The sequence below is a fragment of the Corvus brachyrhynchos genome, unplaced genomic scaffold (assembly GCF_000691975.1).
Source record: "Corvus brachyrhynchos isolate BGI_N302 unplaced genomic scaffold, ASM69197v1 scaffold89, whole genome shotgun sequence".
NCBI lineage: Eukaryota > Metazoa > Chordata > Aves > Passeriformes > Corvidae > Corvus > Corvus brachyrhynchos.
In genome coordinates, this window is record NW_008246063.1 from 2,628,372 (window position 1) to 2,641,154 (window position 12,783).

Sequence of the window (12,783 nt, forward strand, 5' to 3'; positions counted from 1 at the left end):
CAGCACCGGAAACGAGAGAGAGCTTGGAGGGGGAGTTTGCCTATTCTTAAATGTGGATCACAGAGGTGGTCACAACTTTAAGTAGCTTAGAGAATTGTCCATATTCAAACTGGCCAACTGATAGGTTCTATCAGTTCCCAGAGGAAACGGTAAGCACCCCTTAGCAAGGACATCCTTTCCGGAACTATGCTTGCTAACCTATGACAATTTGATATGTACATTTTTGGTATATTTTTTTATATGTATCTTGGTATATATATTTCATATATAAATATATCTTGGTGCACAAGTCTGTTGAGGAGCAGCTGAGGGTGTTTAGCCTGGAGAAAATGAGGCTTGGGGAAGATCTTATCCTCTCTACAACTCCCTGAAAGGAGGTTGTAGCCAGGTGGGGGTTGGTCTCTTCTCACAGGTAACAAGCAAAAGGACAGGAGGGAACAGCCTCCAGTTGCTCCAGGGGAGGTTTAGTTTGGATATTAGGAAAAAATTTCTTCCCTGAAAGGGTTGTCAAGCATTTACAAGGGCTGCTCAGGGAAGCAGGAGGTATTTAAAAGAGGTATAGATGTGGCACTTGGGGACATGGTTTAGTGGTGGCCTTGGCAGTGCTGGGTTAACGGTTGGACATATTAATCTTAGAGGGCTTTTCTAACCTAAAAAATTCTATGCTTCTAAAGATAGACCTGTGGGGTCTATTAGAGGAGGTCTGTGGGGACCTTAGAGCCCCTTCCAATCCCTAAAGGACTGCAGGAGAGCTGGACTATTACAGAGGCATGTAGTGGCAGAACAAGGGGGAGTGTCTTTAAACTGACAGAGGGCAGGTTTAATGAGATATAAGGAAGAAAGTTTTTATCGTGGGAGTGGTAAGACACTGGCACAGGTTGCCCAGAGAAGCTGTGGATGCCCCATCCCTGGAAGTGTTCACGGCCAGCTTGGATGGGGCTTGGAGCAGCCTGGTCTTGTGGAAGGTGTCCCTGCCATGATAGGGGTTTGGACTAGGTAATATTTGAAGGTCCCTTCCATCCCAAGCCATTCCATCATAGGATGATTCTGTGGTGTGCTGTGTGATACCTGGTGTGAGCCCCTGACCTGCACTCTTGGCTGCCAGGAGGAGATGGCCTTGCAGGAGGAGATGGCCTTGTAGGACAGGCACAGGCACAGGCACAGGCTGGGTGGGGTGGGGTGGGGCTGGCTCAAGCACTGCAAATACCCTGAAGCCCAGTGTGCTCCTTTCCTATCAAATTCCGACAGAAATCACACCACCTGTTCAAGCACTGAAGTGAAGCAGCTTATTTTGCCATCTCACACCAAGGATGACTCCAGCACAGCAGCTTAGTGACTCACTCCTCAAAATCTAAGATTAGGGCCCAATGCCTCCCACCCTTCAGGGCTCACCAAGCTACATCCTCTCCCAAGTGGTGCTGCCCTGCCTGCCCCTCTCTTCCACTGCTGCATAGCCAGTGCCCATGCTCCTCCTGACAAATCTGTTTTGGGAGAGAAATACCCTCTTTAGGACACTTATCCTCATAACTGAGCCCAGGGCTGAGGGGTATCAAATGCAGAACCCATTTGACCAACTTCCTCGCTATGTTCCATTTTTGAACTTCTGCAACTTGAGGATGAAGCTCAGAAGAAGATGGGATTTTTTTTCTTTGTTCCCTTAATAGCCTTTCCTGAAGGATGGTATTTAAATGGCCCCATTTGGAGTGATCTCCCCTCTTTGACTCTCTCTAGGGCTGTGTTAGTGGGTCCCCAGACCATTCTATTGGGATTTGTGTTTTCCCCTTCCCCTTCAGGTGTTGCAGGAAGCTGAATTTCAGCACCACATCAAGCCCTGAGATTTCAACCATCTTCAGGCCACCTTTGCTCAAATCCCCTACAATGTGCTCCCAAGTGCTGGAATTAGACAGGAGCTGGCAGGGGGGAGGATGGGACCTGCATCACCCCAAAGCTCAGTGAGGGCATCTGGATGGGGATGGGGCAGGGGGTGGCCATCCTGGTCTGCAGAAGCAGGAGGTCATGGGGACCATGTTGCAGATCCTGCAGGTGCTCCTGAAGGCTGAACCTGTCCAGAGGAGGTGGAAAGACCCCACACCTAGACTTGTATGGCTTAAAACCCTGAGCCAAAGCAGCCAGGGAATTCCTGTATTCTGGATGATGCTGCAAAGCCCTCCTACATGCCCAGTTCCTGGCACTCTTCTACCTCCCCACTGCTGAGGCCCCAAACACCAACACCCTGAGTAAAAAACAACCCCTGTGAGTTTTTCCCCAGAGTCTTGACAGCATTTCTCTCTTCCCAACCTTGCAGGATTGGCCATTTGATGATGGAGCGCCTCCTCCCAGCAAGATTGTGGAAGACTGGCTCAACTTGCTGAAGACCAAGTTCTGCGAGGACCCCGGCTGCTGCGTGGCCGTGCACTGTGTGGCCGGCCTGGGGCGGTGAGTCCGAGCCCAGCACCCCAGCTGCCACCCTCCATGAATACAGGAGAGGGAAAACCATGCCAGCTCTCCTCCTTCCCTTCCCCAGCCCTACTTTGAACAGGGTTTTATCCCAGATGCCCTCTGTGAAGGCAGAAGAGGGAGGACCATGCCTACGCTCCTCCTTCCTTTCCCCAGTCCCTCTTTGAAGAGGGTTTTGTGAAACCTTAGTGGGAGTAGGTGTTGATGGGGGGGATCTGCTACCTTGAGCTTCTCCTTGAACTTTAAATGATGGATATCAGCCTCTGGGCTATGTGACTGGGGAGTGACAGCCACTGCTTTTGCCTTTCAGCGCTCCCGTCCTCGTCGCGCTGGCCTTGATCGAGAGTGGGATGAAGTATGAAGACGCCATCCAGTTCATCCGACAGTAAGTGCAGCAGTGTTGTGGTGTCAGAGCAGAAAGTCCCTCTCTGAGTTTTCCCCTCCATGTGTTGCAGGAAGCTGAATTTCAGCACCACATCAAGCCCTGAGATTTCAACCATCTTCAGGCCACCTTTGCTCAAATCCCCCCTACAGTGTGCTCCCAAGTGCTGGAATTAGACAGGAGCTGGCAGTGGGGAGGATGGGACCTGCATTCCCTCTCTGAGGGAATGGAGAGACCTGGCATGTCCCAGGGTTTTTTTTTTTTTGTGACACCGGGTTTTCCTTTGGGTTCTCTCCTTTGGGAGTGGGAAAATGAGGCATTGGTATGGAGCACCCTGTGCCTTTGCAGCAGGGCTGCAGGAGGCTGGGGCAGCATCCCTGAGTTTTTGGCAGTCACCCCACCTCCCTCCCCCCTTCCCTCCCCACTCTCCATGTCCTGGGACTCCCAGGGTGGATGAGTGAGGAAAGCTGCTGGGGTCAGTGCCTGTCTCCATCCCTGGAGGGTGCACCTGGCTTCAGCCTCCAAAATCCTTTCGTGCTCCAGACAGGGGGGCTCAGCACCCCGACAGGGGTGGTTTGGGTTGGGGGGGATCTCATATCACACCTCTGACTGTTCTGGCCTTTCTCTGTCCCCACAGGAAGCGCAGAGGAGCCATCAACAGCAAGCAGCTGACGTACTTGGAAAAATACCGACCAAAGCAGAGACTCCGATTTAAGGACCCTCATAACCACAAGAACAAATGCTGCATCATGTAACCTCAATGACCTCTTGCCAAAATCCGTGCACAGACCCCCGGGCACTCGCACACATCCCACCCTCTCACCTCCTCGCCCAGCCCTGCGCTCCCCACGCGCTGCCCCTCTGCCAGGGCTGGGCTGAGGACATGGAGCATCTCCAGTGTGTTCCAGCACTCACAGCACACTCATCTTGCTGGATCCCCAAAAAAGGCTGCTGTCTCCAGCTGCAGCACCGAGGAGGGAAGGCAGCACTGCCCTCTGACTCTTGATGTTAGCAGGCAATGAGCTCATGTGACCATTCTTCATCACCACCTCCTCCCCCCTTCCCCTCCTGTTGCACTGAGAGGGGTGGGCAAAGGGTGCTTGGTTTGGGGTGATGCAGACAGGGCTGTGCCAGCTGAGAAGGGATGGGGGTGCAGGAGGGCCAGAGCACCCCCAGAAAAACCTTTCCCCACCTCTTCCCCATAAATAAGGGCTGAAGCAGCGGGGATGGAGGTGGGGATGGCACAGTGGCCTCAGGGGGGAAGGTGGTGATAGCAGGGAGAGGTGACAGGGGCTCTTAGCTCAGTGCTGGCCTTGTGACCAGGGGAAGGGCTGAGCTAAGACCCCCAGCATCACTCCCTTTCTCCTGGCCCCTCTGTCACCTCACCACCTCCCTGTTGCCTCGATGCCAGCTGGGACGCTGCAGATGGGGCTCGTTGGGGGCTTGCTGCAGTGAAGGCAGAGCCCCTGGGAACCTTGGGGACCTCGGCAGGGCTTTTGAGGCACTCAGCTTTGCTGGGATGCTGGATCAGCACTGGGTCCCCCAAAGTGTGGGGTGCTCTTACAGTTTCCAGATTCAGTGCCCAGGGTGGTGGGTTCTCTTCTGTCAAGTCCCCATCCCTGAGCTGTGGCACAAACCCCAGTTCTGGCTGCAGTGGCCTGGGGACACAACATGCCTCTCAAGGCACAATCATGTCCTCCACCATTGTGTTTGCTGGCCAAGGGGCTGGGCTGCAGCTTTCCTAGGGGATTTTGGGTGTTCTGGCAAGAGCACATCACCTAATTTTGCACCTGCCTTTTCCATATCTGTACCGAGGCGCCTGGCACCCCTTGGCACATGCCCTGATGGGGTGGGCTCAGAGCTGCCACTGAGCTGGGACATTAAACATCTCTCAACTTTCTGCCTTTGAACGCTTGCAGCAGCTGGAGCAGTGGGCACGTAGGGGGTGTGGGAATGTTTTTTTTTCTTTTAACGAGGATAAAAAGAAATTTGCTAATTAAAGGAAAAAAAGAACTTAAACAAACCAACCTGTTTGTCTTCCGCACATCCTCTGGCCTTTCTTTCTCCCATCACTGCCCAGCAGAGCCTGGGAGGTGACCCATGGTCCCCCAGACTGATCCCTACCACTGTGTCACAGCTGGCTGCCATCCACTGTCACCAGGACATACGTGTGGCCCAGGGGATGCTCCAGGTGTCCTTTGAGCTGACTGCTGCTCACCCCTCAGCTGCAGAGGATCACAGCTGCTGGGACAAGGAGGGCTGGTCATCCACCTCCTGGGGTTTTAGGCTGCCCAGCTTGAGATGTCTTCAGTGCCATGTGTTGGGTGTTTCCAAAGGTTTCTGTGCCTTCCAAAAGTAGATACCCAGAGAAATTCGGTTCAGGGGGTTCCTCCCTTGGGACAGGTGGGGAGGAAGGCTGGTTAGACACCTTCAGTACCTGCAGAAGGTCGGGGACTGCTTTGTACCGCCACATGGGTGGGCAGAGGAGATGTTTGGAGCTGTTCCCAGCACCACTTCTCCTGTCCCGATGGGGGCCAACCCCACTGCAGGGCAGGGAAAGCCATCCTTTGGGATAAGCTGTGGTGCTGAGTGAGGTGGGGACCCTCCACACGTGGCCCTGGAGTTGTCACACCACACACCCCGGGCTTCTCCAAGCGTCCACATTGTGAGGCAGCCCTCACTCCCTTGAGTTTCTCTTGCCCTATCCCAGGCTGTTGGTTCCTATGACTCGTGGAGAAGGCAGCAATGGTCAAAGGGTCTGTGTTGGTTGGGAATGGTGTAGAATTGAGCTGATAAAAAGGCCTGACCCTGTATTAGAGCACCCTGATGGGTGGGTCACCATCCCCTTCCTGCTTGGGTCTGTCCTCCTGCTGCTAAAATAGGTGCTGCTTCATCCCCAGGGACGTAGGAGGTGGCTCAGCATTGTGGTGGTGACAGCCTCAATCCCTGCTAGCCAGGAAACCTCCCGATCCCATACCCTTCCTTGTGGGAACTGTTGCTTTATAGGCTTGGAGATGTTTCTGACCTGGCAAGATGAGTTTTCCTCACCCATGCTCATGGCAGCATCACCTGGAACATGGCCCAGGGCCAGAGGTCCTGGGATTCAGCCACAATGCCTTTGAGTTGGAGTCAGGCTGGGGACAGAGGGGGTTGAATTCAGCCTCCTTTGGCCACTCCTGAGCCAGTTCAGTCAGGCCTCAGCTTGGGGGGCTGGTTTAGAGGGAAGACCATGGGGCAGGCTTCACTTTATGTAGCATCAACCCAATCACCTTAAAATCAGGGAGCTTCTGGTATAAAAGCAGTCCTTGACCTGGCCATGTGGCCAAATCCTGAGGGCCTCTGACTGGCAGAGTGGCATCTTGATCCTCTTCAGTTTACGAATCACTGAAAAAAAAAAAAAAAACACCAAACTAAATCATGCTGCTTTAATTGTCCTAGATCTTCTTCCTTTTTTTTTTTTTCCATGGAGATCTCCCCCTTAACCATAAAATGTGCTGCTGCCATAGAAAGGACACCTTAGCAGCCCAGGAGCTGCTGTCTTGCATGGAGGGCTGAATTCAAAAGTTTCTCTGGGTTGGACTGCCAAATACTTGGGATTTTTTTAATATGGACTTGGGCTCCTTCCTGTGAGGTACCAGCTTCTCAATGTTTCAGCCTCTAGAGAGGGTTACAGAAGCAACAGGCTGGGGAAATTGAGGGGTCTTCCAAGGGGGATTTGGGTTGGAAATCTGAAAGAACAGCTCAGAAGTCTTGAGACAGTTGGGAAGAGGGAAAGTTGAAGCTCAGTAGACAGCACCAGAGGAAGGCCTAAGCAGCCAAGGGCTCATGTTTTGGGCTGGTCTTGGGGTCTCTCCTTGTACACTAATCCTCATTTCACCTCAAATGCCAAGATGCTGAAAAGAGAGCCTTAAAAATCTGATGTATTTGCCAGTGCTGTTCCTACTCCGGTTGTTTCCATTGAGTCCTGGCAGATGTCACAGGGAGCAGACACCCCCAGGGCTTTGGCTACAAACCAGCCACCTCATCCTGCCCTTTTCTCCAGAAGCAAAGGCTCAAACTGGGTTTTATAATTTCTCACCCCTATCCACCCCCTCACCCTCCATGGAAAGCTAGCATCCTCCCATAATTTGCAGGGACAAGGTTCCAAACTGGTGCAAGAACTGTGGAGACCCAAGGGATGGCAAAGCAGAGATGCCCCAACCATCAAACCAAGAGCCTGTAGCCTTTACCCAGGCGTCAGTCACGGTTGAGCCTCATATGAGGGAATAAATCTGACCAGGAATTTGTAGCTGTGTCCTCTCACCAGTGGCACACAGCACACATATGCCCTCAAATATCCCTTCTGTTGTTTGTTTTCTAGTCAGATGGAAACACGTGGAGGGGGCGGGATGGTGGGAAGGCAGAAATGTGGCCATCACAAATGTCCAGCTCTTCATTTAAGAAGGTTCTAGTGACACACATTTAAAGACTTTGCATTTTTAAATTCATACTATGAGTCTTGCAGTAAGGCTGACACTGTGGTGCTTGGGCTGGGAGCTTCAGAGGTTTATGAGGAACAGCTTTCCCGAGAAAGCAGAGTCTGGCTCTATCCACAATAGAACAAGTAGTTTCCTTTTTTATTTTTTTCATTGGGTTTGTTTGGTTTTTATTAGTCCCAGTGGGAAAGCACACAGGGAGATTCGTGACTTCCATGCAGTTTCCAAGGTCTTGTATCTTATTTGCTGCCAGCACGCTGGGTAGGTGCAGCTTGGCGGGTGGGTTTGGATGGGATTCTGTCTGGTGGGAGACAAATGTGGCTGGTTTCTTGGTGCAGAGGGGGGTCCTGGGCTGGGCTCTTGCAGACATTCCCGGGGAGGGGGCGTTCTGCCGCTTCCCTTCAGACGATGATCTCCCAATGAACTCTCCACTTCCCTGCTGTTCCTTTCTGTGCAACAAAGAACTGCATATTTTCCTTTTTAACCCCCTGGGCAGCCATAGTAGTGTGTAGATTAAGCCCAGATGACTTTTTTTTGTTGGGTTTTTTTTGGTTGGTTTTTTTTTTTGGTCTGAGCCATAGCTAAATTATTGTACCCAATGCTTTTTGTATCAGACAGCATCACTTTGAATATGCAGATGAGGTATAGGATCTTGACACTTTATAACCTTTTTAAAAAGAAACTTGTCTGTTTACTTAACATCTTGTGTAAAAAGGAAAAAAAAAATGTACACCTTCGGTAATCTTTTTTTGGTTTTTTGAGTTTTATGAAATTACGGTGGTTACACTCCAGCAGCGAAATAAAAAGCGTTCACTGTTTTGTACATCCCTGTGTGCCTGGTGCTGCTAATGGGAGTTATCAGGATGTGGGAGGAAAAGGCAGAGCTGAACTCTGGCCAAGGGTGGAAGTGTCTGGGGGAGTTTGTTCCGACTGGAAAAGAGAGGGCTTCAGGAAGACCTCAGAGCACCTCCCAGTGCTACAAGAGAACTGGAGAGAGACTTTTGCAAGGGCCTGGAGTGACAGGACAAGAGGGAATGGCTTCAAACTGACAGAGGGTGGTTTTAGATTAGGTATTAGGAAGAAATTCTTCCCTGTGAGGGTGGGGAGGCCCTGGCACAGGTTGCCCAGAGAAGCTGTGGCTGCCCCATCCCTGGAAGTGTTCAAGACCAGCTTGTACGGGGCTTGGAACAGCCTGATCTAGGGGAAGGTGTCCCTGGCCATGGTGGGGCAGTTGGAACTGAATGATCTTGAAGGTCCCTTCCAACCCAAACCATTCTGTGATTTTATATCCAGTAGAGCATAGCCTAAACTTGGTTGGACACCCTGGAATACACCCAGAGGAGACACTACACACACCCCACCTGACCTGCTCATGAAATCAGCTGGGTTTTTAACTCTGTTCCCCATGACCAAGGAAGGCAAAGATGAGAGTCTCCGTGGAGGCTGAGGAGTTGGAGCTTGCATAAACAGGCTGGTAAGAAAGGAAAGCTGACACAAAATTGTGTGAACTCCCAAGTAGTTACATGGGGTTGTGTGGAAGAGGGGAGGAAACTCCCTTTATGCTGCTCTAGGCTGAGGAAAGCTTTTAAGCCAGATGCCAGCTTGGAAGAAGGTAGAGGTGAAGCAGGGTGGCGTGGCCAGAGCTGTCCTTGGATTCCCCCAGCACTTCCCAAGCACTTGGCACAGCAGATCTTTATCTCCTGCAGGCTTTGAACCACAGCTGCAAGGGGCACTGCCTCCTCCTTGTGCAAGAAGCAACTGGGCCTTCAATCAGCCTAATTGCTGCCTCTCCTCTCAAGCAGGAGGGCCAGGGGGACTGCTGAACACGGCATGTGTGCTGGAGAAACACCCACCCGTGCTCCTGCCTGTACATGCTGTCTCCTACCTGCTGCATTCCTCCTTGCTCTCCGTCACCCAAAAACATGCACCTCTCTGCAGGCCAGATCCCATCTCTCTGTGCTAGGCTGCTGCCACTCCGTGCACGAGTTCCTGCCCTCCCTAAGAGGACTACTATGAAAGTTCATTAAATTGAGGGGTTCTGGAAAAGTCTAAGGTGGCCACTCACAGGGATCTGCCCAGAGAAGCTGTGGCTGCCCCATCCCTGGAAGTGTTCAAGGCCAGCTTGGACGGGGCTTGGAGCAGCCTGATCAGGTGGAAGGTGTCCCTGCCCATGGTGGGGGGCAGGGGTAGAACTGGATGATCTTTAAGGTCCCTTCCGACTCAAGCCATTCTATTATGATTCTATTCTATGATTCTCTGATCTCTTCCCAACTGGTGCCACGGTCCACAGTGCCTTAAACCGTTCTCAGCAGAGGATGTTGGTACCTGCAAGCCCCATCACAGCCCCACATTGCAGTGCATTCAGTCCTGCCAACAACAAAATCAGTGAGATCCTCCCCAGCTCAAGGTGAAGATCCACAGCTTGGTCTCATCCCTGACTCCCTTTCCAGTCATCAGAGATCAAGGGACAACACCACAGATTCAGGAGGGACTGACCTCAGATTGTCATGGACACTCCTTTCAGAGCTCCACCACCACAGACGAACCCCCCAGAACTCTCAGCTCACACAGACACATCCATGCTGGAGACACCCAAAGCCTTGGGAAATGACCCATGGCTCACAGCTCTCCATGTTCCTAACCCACCTTAGCAAGACAGATCTCTGCAGAGCAAGGAGGCAAAGGTTGCAGGGTCTTCAGTAAAGTCTAGACCAGCCACAGTCCAGCCTCATAAGACTAGATTAAAAAATGTTTTCTGAGGGCTGCCTCGGTACATTCTGAACCATGATGAAACCTTCCTTTGATTACTTTGGACTGCTGCTGGCTGCCATGGCCAACACTGGCTCTTCCCAGGCACAGCACAGCTCTGATCATTGATCCCATCTACCTGCTTGCAATCAGCCCATTTGCAACACCTCCACATGAGGATCACATTCATCCTGATGCCTGAAAGGGTCTCCCAGCTTCCCTCTGTGCCCAGGGAGTCTTGAACCATCAGCTGTGCAGGGCAAAGGTCTCACCTCCCCCCAGGACCTGGCAGACCCCGTGGGTCTGGGCACATGGTCCTGGAGGGTGGGAGGCGCTGCCCTGCTTGTGCTGCAGTATCTGGAAACTCCTATGCTCGTAGGGATGAAAATGTAGGGCAGCTCTTGGGTTGGGAAGAAAATTAATGTTTGCAACAAACATAGCTGAAAAGTCAAGTGGAGAATTAGGCACTGCTTGGCAAAGGTACAGGAACGCGGATCACCAGGGGTGGGTTTTGCCCGGGGAGCTTTTCCTGGGAACAGAACAAGGAGGGGTAGGAAAAACTCTTTGCCCAGGCTCACACGACAGCCCGCACGGTTCAGAAAGGGGATCCTGCAAATCCCCGCTCTGTGCCGTGACCACACCGAGGAGCCGTGCTGCCCTGCCTGAGCCGCTCGCCGGGCAGGACCTCGGGGCAGAATTTGTTTTAACCATCGGAGAGAAAGAACATTTGAGTGGCAGGAAGAGAAGAGAAGAGGCTTGCGGGGAGCCTGGAAAGGGCTGAGTCACTCGCTGTCGGCGTCAGCAACCGAGGAGAAAAGCGTGACTGCCAAACAGCCACCTGGAGCTTTGTCAGCGCATCCTTAAAAAAAAAAAAAAAAAAAGAAAAAAAGTCAACTGACAGCCTCTCCCGCATCCCACTGGAGAGCTGAATGTGCCGCACGCAGCCGGAGAGTTCCGTGCAGACCAGGGGCTGTGAAAATGCCCTTCCCCGGCTGCAGGTGCTGGTTTCTGTTGCAACATCTCCCTTGGGGCTCGCAGAGCAGAGGAGGCAGCGCTGCTCTCCCACAGCACCCGGGCAGCCTCCAGGGACGCGTCACGGCCAAGTCGGGGCTCGGTCCAAGGACCGGGGGCGGAGGTGATTAGAGAGACCTGGCGGGTCGGCGCTGGCAGAAGGACGACGCAAGAGCTGCCTCCGCCTCGCAGAGATAACTGCGGCTGACTTCAGCCAGGGACTGACTCACCTAAGCCAGGGCATCTTGTCTGGATATCAGGTGGAGACAGGGAGAAGCAATGCATTTAAATGAGCTTTGATCTTTAAAGCAAACAACACCGCCTTGTTTTGCAGCGCTCAGGCAGCCGTGGGTGACGGGCAAGGACGGCCAGGCTGGTTTTGGGGGGCCCAGTTCAAGGCACTCTGTTTTCATGGATGGGTGTTCAGCACTCAAAACAAGGGCTGTGATAAAGGGCTTATCATGAAAACTCACCTGGAGCTGCCAAATACCTTCTCGGGGCTCTGTCTGCGCTACAAATCTGCCAGGTTGAGTGAGACAACACAGCTGGGTAAGGCAGAGACACAACTGTAACCACCCCAGCTGCAGCCAAATGACACATCTGGGAACAGAAGTCTAGTCTTTCTGTTTGCAGTTTCTCAATTCGTTCTATCCAGTCTCCATTCTGGGACTATTTCAGGGTGGGCTGACCCCCATAACTGCCCTGCTTTGAGCAGGAGACCTCCTTCCAGCCTGAATCATCCTGTAGTCCTATGAAGATCCTAGAGAAGAAAAGGATATCTTATAGCTCATAGGGTGCAGAACTGGGTCACTGAAGAAGATTCCAGAGAGAGATACTCCCCTTGGGGCATGTACCTTCTCCAGACACTGCACCTGTCTCCTCCAGCTCCGTCTGCTATGGTTAAAATGTCCATGGCTGCAGAGGGAATTATGTCCAGACTGCCTGCTCCCCCCACAGACAGTTCAGTATGCTCTCTAAAGTGTGATTGTACTCAGTTTCACAGAATCCTGGGATCACAGAACAATTTGAGTCAGAAGGGGTCTCAAAGATCATCCAGTTCCAACCCCCAGCCATGGGCAGGGACACCTCCCACTATCCCAGGTTGCTCCAAGCCCCATCCAGCCTGGCCTTGAACACTTCCAGGGATGGGGCAGCCACAGCTTGTCAGAAGATTTCAACATCCACAACTCATCAGATGAGGATTTCAGACTCATCTAAAGCCGTTAAATCACTTCCCTACATGCACCTATAATTCAACCTGTCTTCTGTTTTCTCTTGAGAGTGTTTCTACCATGAGATGCAGATTTACCACACTCAAAGCCCTGTCTCTGGCTCCATCAGCTTTTGCCATGTGATCCATCATGTCCTGAAGAGGCTGAGCTGTGGCCCCTCACATTTTGATCCTCAGTCCACCACTGGGGTGCTTTCCAGCTGGATGGACTGAGGTCTGCATGGAAATGCAGGCACTGGAGCATGTCCAGAGAAGGGCAGCAGAGCTGAGGGAGGGTCTGGAGAACAACTCTGATGAGGAGTGGCTGAGGGAGCTGGAGGAAAGGAGGAGGTTGGAGCCAGGTGGGGGTCGGTCTCTTCACCCAAGTTACAAATGACAGTACAAGAGGAAATGGCCTCAAGTTGCACCTGGGGAGGTTTTGATTGGATATCAGGGAAAATTTCTTTTCAGAAAAGATGATCAGGCACTGGAACAGGCCA

The 12,783-nt window shown here is 52.2% G+C and overlaps 1 protein-coding gene across 1 annotated transcript in view; it reads left to right on the forward strand.

The window, feature by feature from the left end:
• Positions 1–8,139, forward strand: part of PTP4A3 (protein tyrosine phosphatase type IVA, member 3) — a 12,086-nt gene extending 3,947 nt beyond the window's left edge. Inside the window, exons 3-5 of the mRNA XM_008643064.2 lie at positions 2,306–2,436; positions 2,768–2,842; positions 3,477–8,139. Coding sequence (XP_008641286.1) covers positions 2,306–2,436; positions 2,768–2,842; positions 3,477–3,594 — 324 coding nt within the window. The 3' untranslated portion in view covers positions 3,595–8,139. The remainder of the gene's footprint in view (positions 1–2,305; positions 2,437–2,767; positions 2,843–3,476) is intronic.
• Positions 8,140–12,783: the final 4,644 nt, after the last annotated feature.